General features: G+C 40.7%; 1 protein-coding gene across 1 annotated transcript in view; it reads left to right on the plus strand.

The window, feature by feature from the left end:
- The window catches only part of nkain2 (sodium/potassium transporting ATPase interacting 2), a 102,992-nt gene that overhangs the window by 56,548 nt on the left and 26,798 nt on the right, over positions 1-19,646 (plus strand). The window contains exon 4 of the mRNA XM_026193855.2: positions 17,969-18,169. Within this exon, the coding sequence (XP_026049640.1) occupies positions 17,969-18,169 (201 nt within the window). The remainder of the gene's footprint in view (positions 1-17,968; positions 18,170-19,646) is intronic.

Consider the following 19,646-nt stretch of genomic DNA (forward strand, 5'->3'; position numbering starts at 1 on the left):
ATTAACTCACTAAATAAGCTGATTATTTGTGAGGGTTTAATCAACTTTAAAACCGTCTGCCATTACATGTACGTTGGTTCCCCTTGTGTCACCAAGCTAGTTGTAATTCTTCTGGGGATGTCCTGCAGTCTCTGGCACCCTTTGGGTCTTGTGAAACATGGATTTTGGCCTCTGCGGATCGGGCTTGTTCCAGTGCATTTTGTAGATGCTTGGTTGACTGATTGATCGATTGGGGTCTGGCAAGGCTGGATGGTTTGTTATGTTTCTTGAGCTGTTGCTGAGCTTTTTCTGTGGCCAGGATATATCGTCCCGCTAGGGGAAGGCAGCGGCCATTGGGGAGCACTGCTATATGGAGTGTTGGGGTACTTTGAGTGCAACAGTGGTGAGATTGGTGGTATGTGCCAAAGCAAAATGTGCATGAATGTCAAGACCAAAGATTTCTTAGTGGAACATTGCATTGTAGTGAAATTATTTCCTTTCAGCCGTCATTGGTTTGATTTTAAAATCACTATGTTGCTATTATCCACTAATAAATATTAGAGATGACTGGAGGGTTTTCAAATTCTTTTTGATGTGTTTTTCAAAAGTTAGCCTTATCTAAACTCCAAATTTGTTGATTTAAATGTATTTTATCAGATTCGATGATTTATTAAGGCTAATCAGTGCTTCCATAAACAGAAGAAATCAGTTGATGTGAGTGCTGATTATTGCTGATTACACACTCGGGTGTGTGGCTGTTGAAAAAAAAAAATTGCCTCACTTCTCTGTAATTTACTTATTTTATTGGACAGTTTCACAACATGCTTGCTATCAGTTTAATATCTGACACAGGACTGCGGTTACAGCCGCCTCATACCATCTGTCTTAATCTGTTCTAATCTACATCTTATTGGTTTTTCCATCAGTCATCCATCAATCAATTAATGATATTTGGGAGTACAATTTCTTTTATATCTGGTACTTGTTGCATATACTCATACCGTTTCTGCTCTTCCCACACAAGCACACAGTCTACACTCTCAGCCTTTTTCACAAATTTTTACACATTTCAATTTTGAGTTGAAAGTTGTCTAAAATCCGCCTTCTGTTCAGAAATCCAAATAGCAGGGCGATAAATTTTATTCACCGCATTCGACAGTGGGTCAGTGGCTGATTGGTATATACCTCTCAATATCCCCATGGCCTAGTTGTAACAGAAACCACTGAAACTGAGAGAACAGGGGACTACTGTTTGGGTTTCGTTTTTATCACACGGGAAAAACGAGCAAGTCTGTCATTTTAAACGGATAGAGTGGAAGGTAGAAACATGCGGAAATGGCACAGCAAAATAAATAGTGTGGATCACTTTTCTTTGGGTTAAAATTATTAGTCTGTGTTCTGTAAGATAAAGTCATTTAAAAGGCTTCAGCTCTCCTGACCAAAATCAACACATCTGGTTTCTAATGAGGGCAAAGCAGCCAGTTAATTAGCAATACCGTCATCAATTACCCGCTGACCAATCGTACAGAAGCACACACAAACCAGATGCTAAACAGCTTTGCTTTTATGACCAGAACAGTTTGCACGTGCCTCAAGGACACATCCTCCTTGACCCAGTTACCGCAGCAGAGAAAACCACAAAGTCCCGCTTCTCCTCCGATCGGCTCCACCAGCTGTTATACAGTGTGAGATATAAATCCATCACCAACCGTTCTGAGGCTTAATTTCTGACCTGAGGGCTATTATTATTCTGGTCCACATGTAAAACAAGTACAAGTCTGATATTGTTTCCACAGGTGTACACATCCAGTTTAAAACATAAGAAAACTGATTTCTGTACCCCCGCATTGTGAGTGGTAGTCAACGCCAGAATAACAACAAATTTGGCAACAGGCCTCAAAATTTTTTACAAAATTAAGATCTTAGAACAGCTTTAAACACTGGAAGTGATTTGCAGCGATATGGTGAACAGTGGGAGGTAAATTATGCTCAGTGACTTGAAGTGAGCAGGTCCCAACATAAACTTCTCTCAACTTCCAGCAACCACTGAATCCCCAAAGCTATTTAACTTGGATACTTCCATCTATACTGATTTATATTGGTATGGTTCTGTTTTGGACCCTCTCATCCCTTCTGCATTAACTGTAAATCTGTACAAATATATTGTATGTTAAAAATATTTTTCAGATTCATCTATCTTTAATGCAGGCGTGCTGCATTTTGCTTTTTAAGATTAAGCTTGATTTTTAAAGATTTTCAGATGCAAATAAACAGATCTGACCAATCAGATCACTGCATTTGGCAACAAGTGCGCTCTTATCTCAAAACACTCATCGGTACTGAATATACAAATAGTAATATAATACTGTTTTACTTCAGACACAGCTAGACGCAGGTAAGGGTCAGTCAGCTTTGAAATTATTTCTCTGCCTCCTCAGAGGTGGTCCCAACTCCGCCAAAGAGCTTAAACTACCCTGAAATATGTACAAAAGCAGCTCCGATATAACTTCAACTCCTGGACCAAACCATGAAATTCTCCCTGCTTCTTACCTCTCGGGAGGATTAGATGAACCCAGAATCTCAGTTTTTCTTTCTGTTGTTTAGAAACATCAGAACCAGCTCGTCTTGTTTCTGATGCTGGTTTGATAGCTTGGTGCTGAGTTTTGGTGTGTATATACATTACAGCAGCAGTCCCCAACCTACGGGTGACTCACGGGCCGGTACTGGGCCACGAGAGTTGAGGCTTGGGTGTAAAATTTATGGTTTTCAGGGTCTTTACCAGTTTTTATCCTTTTTTTAAAACATCGTTTTTATCGTTAACTCGGTTTCCCTGGGTCTTTATGAATAAATTTTCTGTTTTTTGGTATTGTACTGGTTTAACTGGCAAAAAAGGTTGGGGACCGCTGCATTAAAGGAGAAGTTCTCATCCTAAAAACTCAGAAATTCATGCTTTGTGTAAATGGCCTCAGAGCAGACAATGCACCTCCCTGCCTTTATATATATAGAGGCTGGAGATGAAGGTGGGTTGCAAAGTGGATTGCAGGTGTGTAGAATAACCAGTTCCACATGTAGAGGAGTCCCAGGTGACCTTTTAGCTGGTCAGCTGTGGGCTTCCTGGTCTATAACACTCTCCGGTTTAATCACCCTGAGGGAAACTAGATGTTAGCGCCAGATTTAATTGGATCCCAACCAGCAGCTGATAAAAGTTGATATATCAATATCATGACAGCCCAGCGAAAACAGACTTCAAGCTCGGATTTGAATACGAGTGTATCAATAATACATGGTTTGTACAGTATATTTACCAGAGAGTGAGATGAGTATCATCGTGACATGTTCTTTTCCTGCTGCCTCTATTTATGTATCACGCTGCCACTTGTCGGTATTTGATAAGGCTGAGGTTGGCACGCGCTTCAAGAATGCCATGATATAAATGAAATTTCTTTGAAACTCTCTCTCTCATTTGCTTCTCAATGCCACTCTCTCGCTCAGTCTCTCTCTCTCCCTCCTCCTGCGCCTCACTCTCTCTGTCTCCATGTAAGTCATCCCTCCTCTCCCTCTGCTCACCCTATAATCAAGTCTTTTTCAAGTTGCTTTCCAAAGTCCCATGCTCCTCTTCTGTCTCGCACATCTTCATCTCTCGCCTCGTTCTTCATTCCCCCTCCTCCTTCAAATTTCTTTTGTAGAGACACGGGGAAACGTGGCCCTGTTGAGAAGGCACTCCTATTAGTGGACAATACAGGGCAGGGATTTGTGTACAGCCCATTACTTTATACACTCACACCATTACTGCGGGGTCACGGGACAAAACTGATTGTGACACGCTGCATTTTTCTTCATAAAAGCCATCTGGCGTCTCCAAATGAAGGAGGGTGACAGTCCTTTGATTTACGCTATGTTATCACTGACACTTGGATTTGTAATGTAGCTTTGATGTCATTTTTTTCAGCCCAACACTCAGTTTTAACCATTAATAGACTTGATATGCAGATTGTACGTTTATCAGCCTATCAGGGAAATAAGTGTGCGCTTAGGGGCCTGCCTTCAACTTATATATTTTTTCTGCATGATATGTTTTAAACTAGGGGAAATATTGCAGGCAAAGGCATCGAATCTTCTCAATTCCTTCCTGATGACAGATTTCATTTTAACCATGCGGTGCACGGCACACAGGCTGTTTGATGTTCTGCTAACTGCAAATGTTCTTGGTGTTTTGTAGTACAACAGCAGGAAAAGTCAGAAATATTAGGCCTGTAAAGGTATGGCATTTGCCAAATGCCCATGACATTTCTTCTTGATAAGGAAAGTAAACCCCCATGAAAGTGAGTGGAAAAGTAGGAGAGACACCGAGTGGTTGGGGTGGATGGGGGTGGGGTGGGGGTGGATGGGTGGGCGGTGTCCGCGTTTGTCAGCTCAGTTTGACGTCCTAAAACCAGGCAACCAGATGGACAGACGCTGAAAGAACAGGCAGATCATTATCATGACTGAGATTACGGCAAAGTGGGTTTGATGAGACATCATGACACTGAGAGCTAACAGGACATTGTGGGAGCATGGTGCACGTCAGCGATGACTCACTGACATTGTCCCACGCTTACAGACATGCACACACAAACACACAGCAAGCCCGTAAATCAAAGTTAGGGGGAACTCACTTTTTTATTCCTGAATTATTTTGAGCTTGACAGTTTTTATTAACGGTGGGAACAGCAGTTGACAGCTGGCTTATTCTCTTCTTCTGGAGATTTCAACAGTATCACACAGATTTCATCAGCAGATTAAGGTTACTGTTACGTTCCCCCCGAAGGGGTCTAGGCATATGAGTGAGGGGACCAGTAACAAATGAGTCCGGAATCAGAATGAAAAGGAAAACAGACAGAGTTGTTCTGCATCAATAAAACTTTATTACAAAATGGTACAGGTTAACATTAACTTAAAGGGCCGGCAACGCCGTCTTACCAATAACGCCAAAGAAACACTCTCAGGGCCCACAAGCCCACACCACTCACGCAAAGCAGCTATGCTGTTTCCACAACTCCACACTTTGAGCAGGCTAACCACACACAACACAGAGACACCAGAGAACACCCCACACACTGCTCACAGCTCATCCCCAGCTTATATGACCTCCGAGAGGTGATTGCTGACTGGGCCCAGGTGGTAAATGAGTCCAATGAGCAGCAGCTGTGTCCTGGGGAGAGAGAAGAGCAAGAGAGAGACGGGGGGTGGAGCAAAAGAGGAGGAGGCGGAGAAAAACACCACGCCCACACAAGGGCAGTATCAGGAGGCCCAGCTAGGGCCGTAACAGTTACCCATATTTAATGGAAATGCAGTTGTATCCAGCGTGTTTGTTTCATTAAAATCAATGCTGTGCCTCGTATAATGCTAGGAATCACTGAGATGTTACTGCTATGCTGGCTTTTTGAAGCCAAGCTTTATGAACTAAAAGAGTGGAGTGCCATGTTATTGGCTAAAGTAACAGACTGATAAAATACTAGTATTTCCCCCAGTAAATCCAAGGTAGACGCTTTTTGGATGGTCTGTTCTGCACAACAAGCCATAATATTAGCCAGCCAATCCATTAAAAATGCTCCAGCAGCACACACACAGTGAAGAGTGGATGAGGCCTAGCAGATGCTGATAGGCTGCCTAACTCAATTATCCAGGTGGATGACCCCACTCAGAGTTGCTGCGGGATGAGAAAATGATTTTTCTTTCTTTTTTTTTTAGTTTTTTTTTTTTTTTTTGCGGCCTGTAAATATAATTTTAATGCTGTAAAGTTGGCCATTTTAGAATGGAGTCTATGGGCATTGACTCCCTTTTGGAACCAACCTCAATTGGCACTGAGAGAAACTTCAGTTTGCCTCCTTTGATATGTTAGCTTTATTTTTCAGGCCTATGGGAAGCACTGATACTACATTAAAAAATTCTCCTTCTTATTTAACTAAACTGAACATCCTCTAAGTCTTCTCATTTATGTTGACCAAAGCTGACCTTCCTTGATCTTTCATGAATCTAGAGACAGCAACGGTTGCATTATTTTCTGCAAATAAGTAAATACTTCTGCCTACTCCTTTTCAAACAAATAATGGAATCATATTTTGTAATGATTGTGAAGGCACATGTTTGAAATAAAAATGAACTGAACTGAACTGAATTTTGTCTATAAAATACCAAGAAAAATTACATATTACATGACTCTACAGGTATCTGTTTCAGTGTGTGAGCAATCAAGCCAATGATGGTCTTTATCCATTCTGACCAATAGTAGCAAGTACCATTTAATACAATCTAATATTAGATTGTACCAGGACCAGGTGGGGTATGTTTTCCGATTCTTTGAGTAAATTTCAAAAGGTTGTCTTTGCCACACTAACAAAACGCTAGGACGATGTCATTAACAGGGGTGATGCTACTGTGCTCTTCTTTCTGTGATAGAGTTTGGCTTTTTTACCAGCCCTAACCGTTTAGCCATAAACATAGCCAAGCAGTGAATATTAGCCAATCAGATGCAAAGTAGTGGGATATTCACACAGTACATCTTAACCTGTAGCCTTAGACTAATTGGGGACATGCCCAGATTTTTTAGGGTTAGGGTTAAACAATATTATTCTTTTTAAAATATTGGTGTAAAGCGATTCTTAAAATGTAGAATGAATTATTTGTTACTGGACTTAGGAATTAGATCAAATTATAATGGCAGAGCAGCCATTATAATTTGGCACCGGTCACAGAAGGAAGCTGCTTTCAGAACTTGAGATTTTGCATTGTGTAAAATAATGCCTGACTGTTTGCCTGCATCAGGATTGTTTGTTGCAGGCAAACAGTGCAAATGTGTTGAGGTTTCACAGGCAAGTGAGTACTAACCACATGACATTAACTTGTCCACCATGTTGGACATGTGACAATCATGGTGACAACGTAGGATCAAGTGAATAAGGCACTACTCATTCAGAGACTGGTCTGTAGCCATCTGGCAACCATTGGATGTAATAGGAAAAATGAGTATTCCCCAACTGGATGCTAGTGTATGGTGGAGGTGAATGGCAGTTGTAGGGAGATGACTGCTAAAGTTTGAGTCACACAGGCCTACAGACCAGGCGGTAATCCCGTGACAACCATCTGTGGCTAGGAAAAAATATGTATTCTCCAAATAAGTGGCAAAAACCACAAATGCTATCTCTGAGTTGTACTGAAACTTTGAAGAGTGCAACACAAAATGGGCATAGAGACCATTCATCTGCAAGTAAAAGTGGCACCGTTCGAAAACACACTGGGTGCAGCATAAGAGCTGAGGCACAACTTTTACTTCGCCATCTCTAGTTTGCATCGCACTTATTCATCTAGTAGTTAACAAATATTTACTGACAAATACGAAAACCTGCAGTCAACCGTGGTTATCTGCTAGCAACCAGGTTTTTCGGTGCAGCACCATTTTTGCAACCACTTTCACCCAGCAACAGCTAGCAACATCCAGGAAACACAGCAAGCAAGTTGGGGAATATACATTTTCCACTAGCAAACAGTTGTTGTATCACATCCAATATGGCAGACAACTCTTGAGCAATGAGAAACCTAAGTAGACAAACAGATGCATGAACAGCCCGTCACTTTAATCTTCAGTGACTTAATTACTTTTTGCCAGAGTCGGCGTGTTAGGCGTGTAGTGTTAGGCTCTACATGGCACATAAAAAACAGATAAGTAGAATTTTGAGATCCACGTGTCTTTGGTTCTATTAATGCTTGTACTAATGAATGAATATTGAAATAATTTCACTCTAGCCTCTTTTTATGTTAATATTCAACTAGATATTTGGTTATCTAAAATCAGTGTACTGAAATAAATACGAATGTGACACAAACAAGGCCGAAAAAAAATTACTTTATTGAGCTAAAAAAAGATGCTTTTTTTTTAACCACTCCTATTGACTGCTGAGTCAAACAGTTCATTTTGGACGCTGCTTCCAAGTAGACACACAGTACACTGATGCATGTCTGCTAACATATGTCAGCACGAGGCAGGTTTTTGTGTACAAATCCTAGAACAACACACCTATGGATGTTTTCACTTTATACAAGCTGATTTTCAGATGTATTAGAATTGCGTATTATAAGCAGACAGTTTATATTTGTTTATGTTTAAATTTCTGCTAAATAACTGTGTCTGCCTTTCTGTGAAGCCTTCTTTTTTGGCTTTTCTAACATTTGTGTTTGATAAAACTTTCTATCTAACGTGTATCTTTGCCTTCCACGAGGCCCCCGTGGAGCCCCAGAGGCAAGATAAGGTGTACATCCTGTCTTGACAGTAATTTGAGTTTAAGCCCAAGATTCATACCATATATCAGTCTGTCACAGTCCCATCCTTCCTGTCACTCGCTGCTGCACTATCTAATATAGCAGCAATGCCATAAAATTAATCTTTAAAAAGATTTCTGATGTGGCATCCCTGACAGTTTTGGAGAGGAGCCTGTGGAGAGAGAGAGAGAGAGAGAACTGTCACCATGTTGCGAACGCACACTCGCATATTCACGCTCTCACACATATGCATGCACACTCTCAGACAGCTAAGTGTCAGAAAAGTCCACTGTGTCATATAAAAGATGCAGCCACCCCCCTGGGCAACGCACAGATAGTGGCTCGTAGAACTGCACACGCACCAACTGTCAGTCATTTATTGGTGGTCGGGGTGGGGAGGGGGTACTGTGTGGGAGGGTGTCCTGCATACTTTTTAAATTTGTGAAAGTGTGTGTGCATGAGGGATGCATATTTGTTTATGTGCATGGACTAAATCCAGACTGCCTTAAAACGTTTTGATTTCCACATACACAGTGAAGCAGCGACAAAATAAAACATGTGGAGGAAAAAAATTAAAGAAGGCCAAAAGTTTTGGTGACGAAAAGAAGAAAAGCGAGGCATCGGGGGTGAAGAGAGAGACTGAGAGGATGAGACATGAGAAAGTGTGATAAGAGCTGTAGAAGACGATGATGTGCTGCGAGATGGAGCCACAAGTGAATCAACGGGTGTCTTTCAACGCGGAAAAAGAGGTGAAGCGGGGACAAGGGGGAAAAAAGAAGTCGAAACACGGAAAAAGTTGGTTCAACAAAACCTCTTAACAAGATAGGATCGCTTATCTAACAGAGGAGCAGGAAAAAAAGAAGAAGAAAAAATATCAAATGTGGCTTTCATATCAATTTCATATTAACATCAGATGCGCCTGTTGTCAGCATGCGGTGGGCTTTTTACTCCGGGATGAATTGCAGTAGAAATATGACAGTAAATCAAACTCCAAGCCACCCAATTCATTGCTGAAGAAAGTTGAAAACAGGTTTCCAGCTTCTATGCTAATAGTTGCATTGAGACGATGAATGAGGGGATCCCCACACATTTAATCATAGGCGTTCTAGTTAAAACATCCACCCTGAGTCACTGACTTAATCCATCTGCCCCGTCTGTGTTTGATCAATGGATGCATTTGTTGAAATTGTGGCATGAAATTGCTTTTTTCCCCCCTTCCCCATTCAACACATCTCTAGTGGGACATTTCTACCCCACCAATTCTATTGCTTGAGCCCTGAGCTATTATTACTGGTGATTCCATTTGATTGTTACTCGTTTTTACTGTACAGTTTCATGTGAAATGAGCAGAGCACAGATTGGCTTAATGCCACAGTAGATAATGGATTTGATTGACTTGCCTGCTGCAGTCAAACTTGTCCCAGGGCCCAGATGGCAGCTTGTGTTATTTTCAAGTCTTAATGGATTTAGCTCAACTATGTTAGCGATAGAGTTTGATTTCACTGTAAATGCTAAACTGCTAATCTGCCTAGCCTTCAACTTGTAATTTACAGTGTACTTCTTATCAACGACCAAGACTGTCGGAGCCGGGGCTCGAACCAGCAACCTTCCGATTACAAGACGAACTGCCAACTCTTGAGCCACGATTAAAATAAACGTGCTGACTGAAATTTGCTTTAGTTACCCATATGTCTATGCAAATATACCATTACTCTTTTATCAGTAGGAAGTGCATAAAGTGTGTTATTTGTAAGCTTTCACTTGTACTGGGAAACATCATAAGTATAGCTCATAAGGTTTTGCTGCTAATGGCGAGTTCAGGTTAAAGCATTGCAGTGGGGTTTTGTTGGGTTTTTTGGGTTTTTTTGCAACCTCTCCAGTATCTGTTTTTTACCTTCAAAACATACCTCTGCTTGCACACCAGAGAGGCTCTAGTCTGCAAATGAGCCCCTCTGTGCCCGTCTGTGGCACAGCAGCCTTCAGTGTTGACTATTACTTGTGACATGCAACCAAGTTGTGTGGGTGGGATGTTGCCTGAGACCACCGAATGGTGGCTTCAGAGAAAGTGTGGGGGCTGCATCAGAGCCAAAGTCACACATTTTTAAAAGTAATTTATTTTATCGGGTGTTGTTAAAAAAATTCAAATAACATGAATCTCAGGATTAACTGAGATCAGTAGATGCTTTGTCTTGGTTTGACAGGGGACGTCTTCTTAAATATATGTGAGAAATCTGGTTATGTTTCACTTTAAAGAGTCAGATATTGTGCATGGCCTTGTAAGAGCCAAAACGAGCCCCTTACAGTCCATGGGATATGCAGAATTTGCATGGAATTTTTGCATTCTTCTTTACAAGTAACACCTTTTCACTTCTCACACAGCAATTTGATCATTTCTTAATATACAAATAATGATTAGCGCAGCTTTAACAATTCAGCTGTTCTGTTTCCGTGTGAAAATATTGTTTAGGGTTTCTTTCTCTTTTTTTCTTCTTCTTTGTTTTGGAATTCACAAGTATAAAGCTCTGACAGGATTCTGAATTATTCCTTAAGGTGTGGCTGGATGAAATAGTTTACTCGCTCCATGCTTCTCTTAGCAGCCCCTCCCTTTCATGAAATTATGGATTCCACCTGGGGTAGAAGCACTATAATTGGCCCACCGATCAGAGAGATTGAAGAGGTTAGAGTGACTTTGTTGAGGCATTTGATTAGAAATGGTAATAGGTTTGGTATGGTTAAGGTCAGGGTTATGATCTGGAACAGACCTCATCACTATCTACCCCCCAGCACACTCACACACAAACAATTCCCCCAAAACCCCATCCAATCTGATAGGAGAAAAGTGCTTCAAGCATTATGGGTTAAGGCCTCATCTAACACCCGTGGGAAATTATGGCAAAACAAGGCAGGGAGATGCACAGTGACTGATTATGTTGGTGTGAAATAACAGAGAGAGAGACACAGTGAGAGAAAATGACAGAAAAGTGGATACAGCCAGAGAGTGAGGTTCAGTTAAATAGAGTGAAAAATTGACTTTAGAGAGAATAAAGCTAATATCGTCCCATCACTGATTTTCTGCCCTTTAGTGTGATGATCTGCTGATCTTTGTGGTGGCCTGCTGAGGCAACTGACTGTCTGGGTGACTGGTTTGTCTGTTAGACTGTTAAACCTTTTTATTTGCTACAAAACTGCTGGAGCTAGTATGGTATGTTTAGACTAGAAAGCTATAAGGTAGCTATAAACTAATATACACTCACCAGACTCTTTACTAACCACACATTGTTAGTACCTGGTTTGACCCCTTCTTGCCTTCATAATTGCCAAACTTGCTTGTAGCATTGTTCTAAGAATATGCTGGAAACATTGCCAACATGGCCCATGTTGGTATTATGGTGTCACACATTTGCTGCATCCAAAAATCTCCTATTCAACCACATCCCAAAAAGGTTTTGTTGGACTGAGATCTGGTGACTGTGGAGGACATTTGAGTGCAGAGAACTCAGTGTCATGTTCAAGAAACCAGTTTGAGATGATCTGAACTTTATGACATGACACATTATTCTGCTGGAAGCAGCCATCAGAAGATGGGTACACTGTGGTCATAAAGGGATGCACTCATCAGACCAGGCTTGTTTCTTGCCCATTCTGATGCTCAGTTTGAACTTCAGCATGTCCTGTTGACCACAGCTCCATGCTTAAATGTATTAAGTTTCTTCCATGTGATTGTCTGACGAGATATTTGCATTTGTGATACAATATACTATTGCTTGGGGTACAAATGGGAAAAATCTACTACTTTCACCCTCATCTTATTCTGCCCATCATCCATCCAGCCAGCCATATGATATTTTTCTGATTAACTTAGAAGAAATAAGTAGGCACATTTATTAAACTGGAAATTCAACATGCTGTATGAATAAAAACAAAAACACATCGATTTTGGTTAGAACTGACTCTAAGGTATTCAAAATTCATTTTAAAGGCTTATACTTTTCCTTCCTTTTCTTTTGTTTTTTTAGTTGAAAATGTGAAAAAATATGAAATGTAATTTTTGCCTGATTGCATGTGTTGTTATTCGAGTCGTTGAAATAGTCTCTGTAGTTTCATGTCACAATGGCAGCACTCTTCCCCTGTTAACTGTAAGACCATCAGAGGAACGACCACTCTGAATGGTCTCCCCCCCCCTCTCCCTCTTGGGAGATGAAGACAAAGGAAAATATGAAGGTGGGAAATTGAGGGGAAATTGAGAAAGACTGAAGGTGTGGGAGGGGGTTGGAGTGAAGAGCGGAGGCAGAAGGAGAAAAGTAGAGGTGGAGAGGAAGGTGGTGGAAAAAACAGATCTGGTTCATTGAAGCGGCACTAGCCCACAGTCAGAGACAAAGACCTGAGCGCATGAGTGCGTGATCCTTAACTAGAACACTGGAAATTATAGACTGTATGTGCTATTGCATGTGTGTGTGCCAGAGAGAGAGGGGGATGAGAGACAGGAAGAGAGGAGGAACAATATAGGGAGACTAAGAACAGCCAGAATGGTGCTTTGTACATGCACACAGACATACACACTGGGTTAGAAATATTAATACAGCTTCAGCCAGGGGTTTTGTTTAGGCTTGCAAGCCAAACAGCCCATTCATCACCACACAGATCTCAAGATTATTTTGGAGCTGCAGCTTCATCTTTTTACTGGGTTAAATAGTGCACTGATAAATACATTCCTCAAGTTCAATACATCAATGCCAGTGCAGGCTGCAATTTAATTGTTTTGTGTTCTACTGGTGAACATGGAGTAATCTTTTTTTTCTTTTTCGCCTCCCAGTGTGTTGAACAGGTTGTGAACTCTAAAACTCTTAATATCTGCATTATTTATGGGTTTGGAAAAATGAGCTTAATCTCTAATGTGTCACATTTTCTCTTCCTGTGGTGGTGGAGCCTTGTTGAGAGAGCTCACTGCAGCTGGATGAATACAAAGGGGATAATACGCTTTTTATTATTAGTTCCAGTCTGGGGCCGAGCTATATTAGAAATGCTGTAACCTTTGTGATACACATGCACAAAATCCTGAAACAGGGCTCAATAGAAAAAAGAGAAAACAGAAAAGTCTCTTTTTTGTTTATTTGTTTGTTTATTTTGGAGGAGTATTACCACATAATTTCATAATGGCTCTGCTTTAGTATAGTTGATTTTTTTTAGGTGATTAGCTTAGGTTAGCATGTACGCGTAAAACTGAGGGAAAACAGTTATCTTGGTTCCTTCTAAAGAAATATTAAAATACATATCAAAACTTAAAGCTCACTAATACATATTTCCTGTTAACATTTATTAACTTAGAGATTTTGTAAGGTGGGTTTTCTTAGCTCAGACTAGCTAGGCTAGCTGTTGCTCATTGCTAAGCTAGTTAACCTTCTTCTGGCTACAGGAACCAGTACAAGAACCAGCATACACTAAAAAAATGTAATGGAGTAATGGACTTTACAATGAGGTATAAGGAGAGCTAGACCCCCTCCCTCTCATTTCCACCCATGATTGCATTAATATTACAGTACAGTAGAGCTCAAATTGACGTCCACTAGTTAAAGAATTATTCATTCATTTTTTTTCTACTGACGTTTCAGAAAATCTTTTATATGAAGAGTTTGTAGCCTTGAACCAAGCTAACCAGCTGTGGGGTGAATCATGAGTAGAAAAATATTTGATTTGGGGAAAAAAAGTCAATAAATAAAATAATGGAAATTTTTTAAAAACAAAAAGTACAAGACAGCATTTGTAGTTACTTTTATTGGTGAAAGAACTGTTCGTCACATAATGAATTGCAAACAGAGTCCAAAGCGAACGACTTCCACCCTTCTCTGATTGAATCCTTTTTATCATCAGTGTTTTTTATGGTTAATGATAATACTGTGTTGTAATATCTTTGGATTTTTTTTTGTGTTTGTGTGTGTACAGTAACGCAGTGCCCCCTATGTGTACTAAAATATAGCTCAGTTATGGATGTGGTATTGCACTTCGAGCCTGACTCGAGTCACCGCTCGGGCGGTTTCTGGAGTTTCACAAAAGCAACCAGCCAACATAACCAATTAGAGAGGTCACTGTTTTATTTCAGGATTAGGTAGAGTAGTTGTTTTCTGTAGCACTGTGAATAAAATGATTGATGTCACACGCATACTATCAATTCATAACGTGATAGCTTATAGTAAATATGGTTTTGATGGTCGACATAATTATGTGGCTCATAATTAAAAGCCCTTTTGGAGAATATTAATGGGATTTTTTACTTCCAGAACCTCACTGCTGACCTCTTTTTTGGGGAGGCAGCAGGGGGGACATTGAAATTTTGATGGCCAGGGGCAGTACCCCCCAGGCCCCTGGCCCCCCTTAACCACACCCTTGCTGCAGACTCATATTTAACATACAGATATAGGAATGGTATCAATTTTCTCATCAGATTCTCACAAGGTCCAAAACAATAAAATAAAATAAAACTTTTCTTAAAGTGTCTAAATATTCCTTGTTGAATATAACAAGCAAGATTAACGGCTAAAATCGATGTCTGAGAGGATGCCATTTAGAATTAGACATGACTCCTTTTCTTTCTCAACGTCAGTTTTCTAAAGGAAACATTTCATATATTTTATAATCAAAGCTAAAAAAAGTAAAGCTTTTTCCAAACTACTTTTTGTAAAATGTATTTCCCTTATCTAAAATTAAACACCACAGCTCCTTCTGTTTGCTCATTCCCCGAGTGGTTAGCGATTTAGCCAAACTAATTTAGCCAAGCATCTTAACGCATTATTCTTGTCATGTCCATAAATGCTTCCTTCACAGAATGAGAAGAGTTGGCATCGCATTCTCTCGGGTCTTCATAACATTTTGCCAAATTCAGCCTTTTAACGAGAATTACTTGTGATTTGAAAATGCCTGTTATGAAAGTACTGATGGATGATGCTGTGCTGGAATCATTATTACCTGTTTCCCCAGCATTTCAGCAGGTGTATAGAGTGAGAGGAGCATTGACGGAAACGGGGGGGAGGGAGGAGGTGCGAAGAATGAAGAAATATAGTGAAAAAGAAGAAGACAGAGAGAAAGCTGCGGCGACGCAGTGACAGGCACGGGGAGAGTGATGGCAGAGAGGGAGCAAGAGAGAAAATTAGAGAGATTTTACTCATTAAAAAGAGGAGCACAACAAGGGGAGATGGCATTAATCAGAGCTCTGCGCTAATGAGGCATTTACTCATTATGCTGAAATAGAGAGAGGCCACGGAAAGAAGAAGAATAAGAAGGGGAGAAAAGGGGGGAAGGGGGGTGAGATCACAATATAAATGAATGGAGAGAGAAAAAGAGAGAGCAGGAAAAAATTAAGTAACGGTACAGAAAGAGGTGACAGAGCCAAGTGCGGATGTGGTGGGAGGTTAAGAGGGACAGGCAAGGACAAGATAAGGTGGGATATATGGAGTAGAAACAGGTAATGTAAGAACAGGGTTTCTATTTAAAGCTCTCTTTAAGGATTTATGTGCTTCAATAGAAGTGACTTTAAATGCAGACAGTGTACTTATGGGACTGTTGTGAGGATGCTATGTAGACTTTGTTTCATCTTCTTCTTGGGTAACATCAAACCACAATAGGCACACTTTCTTGCAACAAAAACTAATAGATTTTTTTTTTCTAAATCTGAGTGGCACACACAAGAAAATCGGTTTTATGATGTTTTTTTTTCTTTCTATATCTTAGTATAAAGATTTATGGTGCTTTTAAAGAGCATTAGGGCCTCTCATTCGGCTAATGGCGAAGTAACACATGGACAGACGCCCGTGTGGTTCGCATGGTTGTCTGTTTAATGATCTATGCCTCCTCTTGCTAAATGGAGTCGTTAATATGTGCATTGTTTAATCCGAGACGACAATCATAGCTGATTCATTGTGCGTCTTTGAGGCTTTTAGAAAATGTAATGACGAGGAGCCTCTACAGATGCTCCACACTGGGCCCGTTTCAGCGTTGCTGAACTGAAATGAGTTACCACAGAAAATGTAAAAGTTTAGAGTTTGTTCCATCAGTGAGGGGACTATTCATGCTTATTTGGACATAAAGTGTGACAGCTGCTTTCTCTGTTTTAGGTAATTAACAAATCTGTACGATATAAGGCAATCCTGCCTCATATGAGTACACGCTATCAGACTGTAGCTAGTGGCTTTGTGATGTTGTGCAGTTATGTAGGTAAAATGCTGACGTCAGCTGCTAGCACGCTTACCGTGTTCTCTTCTTGCAAATTAGCATTACAGTAAGTTGCCGTTTAACTCTAAACACAAAGTACGACACAACAGTGGTGCAGTTAGAGCTGGAAAGTTTTAAATCAAAGTGGCAGCGCAGTAAAGGTCTGCGAGCGAAAGTCATCCGGAGATGTAGAAACCTGCTGCTGATGCTAGAAGAAAAGTTAAGGAATCGCCAGTCATTAGGGCTCTTCCACTCAAATGAGTTTCTGCAGTTTTATGGAAATACATGGCAGTATGTGAAAAGATAATTAAATCTGGGTCAGAGTGGTATAGTGAATGATGTTGCTGACATTTATGGAGCCACGTTGGCAGTGCAGCTATAAACCCCCACAGTAAAGTTAACGCTCTAGTGACCCTACCATAAACCTAACCTTAAGTTTCAGATCATAAAAAAATGACTTTTTTGTGTGTGTGCATGTGTGGTTTGGGGCCGGGGGGGGGGCTTTTAATGTGTTTTAGTGAGTATTAGTGAATATTTATTCCTTCGTCCCATGATTAGCAAGGCAAAAATCACAGATGCTAATTACTGATAGGTTGGTTCTGATTCTGGTTAAGTTTCCAAGTCATCATTGTCATAGTGATAATGATGACAGTAGCTGCATGTGCACAATTCACATCCAGGCCCAGAATCACTGGAATGACTTTTTATTAGGTACGCCTTGCTAGCACCAGATTGGACTACCTTAACTCTTCGTGGCACAACAAGTTGCTAGAAACATGGCTCTGAGATTTTGATCCATGTTTACTTGATAGCATCACACAGTTGCTGCAGATTTGCCGGCTGCATATCCATCATGCAAATCTCCCACTCCACCGCATCTCAAAGGTGCTCTATTAGATTGAGATCTGCTGGCTGTGGAGATCATTTGATTACACTGAACTCATTGTCATGTTTAAGAAACCAGTTTAAATGATGCTCAGCTCGTGCACAGGAAGAAAATATTTCCACTACGAAGCAGGATGGTTCCACGCTTTCATGTTGTTTATGCCAAATTTGCCCTTTTCTCATCTCTAAAAGATGGCTGTGTGGGAAAATCCCAGCAGATCAGCAGCTTCTGAAATACTCTGACTGTCTGCCCGTCTGGCATTTGCAACCATGCCACGCTCAAATTCCCTTAAAATCACCTTTCTACCCTACTCTGACGCTCAGTTTAAACTTCAGCAGGTCGTCTTTACCATGCCTACATGCCTAAATGCACTGAGGTGCTGCCATGTGTCTAAATAGACATATGCATCAATGAGCAGCTGAACAGGTATACCTAATAAAGCTGCTGGTGAGTTTAAATCTAAATCTTAGATCAAACCTCTCTCCTTACCTTTCTGTCTAGCTCTCAGGGTGCGACATATTCAGACGGCCTCTTCTTTGCTCCTTGTTCGTGTTCTGTCTGAGGATGTAATCAACCTCTTTCTGTCTGTCTCTCTCTGTTTGCCAGGACTCTGACCTTGTCCTGACATTTAACCTGTCCATGCACCGCTCCTGGTGGATGGAGAATGGCCCAGGATGCAGGGTGACGCCCATCACCCCTCCTCCCTCCTGGGCACCCGAGGACCACCGATATATATCTATATCTGGCTGTCTGATGGATTTTCAGTTCATAGAGGTGGCTCATTCCTCGCTGCAGATACTCCTGGCTGTAAGTACTTGAGATGAATAAGTACAATGCACTGTAATTTCAAACTCAAGTGCCTGCATGTAGTAGACATACTCGGGGTTTATTGCTTTAAAAGGCAGTCATGACCTGCTGGTACTGTAGATACAACTGTAGCAGTTTAGAGCCGACTAAATTTGCCATAATTATGAGGGGAACATCAGGCAGCCTCCAAAGGAAAAACCTAATGCCTGTGCATTGAGTGGGCCTGCGTACAGGTGGCTGCATTCACCTATGCTTAACCTGCAACTTCGCACCACGAGAACAGTAAGGCTCTGTCCAGTGATAGCTGGTCAGTACTGGTAAAGAATATTTGGAGATAAGGAAATGGATTTAAATGAATGCAGCTGTCCACCATTAACTCTTCAAAAGTGTGTTAATCCTGTCCTACCTAGCAGATTCATCCATTCTTTTTGCATTTGGTACCAGAGTTGAGGCTTTATGGTTTTCAGGGTTTTTATCGTTAACTTGGTTTCCCTGGGTCTTTTCCCGTGTTGTAGTTGGGTGTCTTATTTTGAAAGAAATATTTACGCATTACCATAGCGAGCAGAGAGGAGAACGTTACTCTCAATGTTGTTGGCGCATTTCAGGAGGACGCTGGTAATAATAATGTTACGCAATTACACAGTGAATTCGCGTTTATTTTTATATTTACAAAATACCACAGTTTTTGCCTTGGTCATATCATTTTATTTTGTTGTGTTTATCCGCCACACCTTAAAAGCCAGTCCGTGAAAATATTGTCTGTCATTAAACCAGACCGTGGCGCAAAAAAGGTTAGGGACCGCTGTCTTAGAAAATTAAGTAAAATGAGTTAAACCATCATATTTAAGGGTGTTGTTAGATTAAAGTACATCGAGCCTTTCTTGTTTCCAACCATAAATAAATCTTTTTGATCATAAATAATTACATGGTTCTTTTATTTGGCTAAAAAGAAAAAATGTGTCTATCTCTGCATTAGTTTACATGTCCAGGTAAGTATTAACATATGCGGCAATTACATCCTAGGCTTTGTACTTTTTTTGTCTGTGTATGGATATGTGACACGGTGCTTTTAAAATTGCAATTATTCAAATTATATTCGGCTATAAGTTGAACGTATTCTAAAGTGTACCACAGCCATGACAGCTCCTTTGTCTGCTGCAGCGGGTTGGGCCTTTTTAGTACCTGTTTTAGACTAAAATGAGTCTCCATTAAGTTAATAACTCATACCCTCATTAACATAGAATAGGCTGGATAAGCTGCTTTAGAAACCGTTCCTCTATCTCGGTTTTCTGCCTGTCTCTCTGTTTTATTTCATTTTTGCAAACGTGATAGTTTTCCTCTCTGTTTCTCTCTGCCCTCAGTATTTCTTCCTCTCCTGCACTGTCAAACTGTGATAATTAGGAGGATCAGAAGAGAGAACATACAGAGAGAAGTAAAAAGCGAGAATGAGGGAGGCCTGCCACTTCTCATATCAGTT

The sequence above is a fragment of the Astatotilapia calliptera genome, chromosome 15 (genome assembly GCF_964374335.1).
Source record: "Astatotilapia calliptera chromosome 15, fAstCal68.1, whole genome shotgun sequence".
In the NCBI taxonomy this organism is placed as follows: Eukaryota; Metazoa; Chordata; class Actinopteri; order Cichliformes; family Cichlidae; genus Astatotilapia; species Astatotilapia calliptera.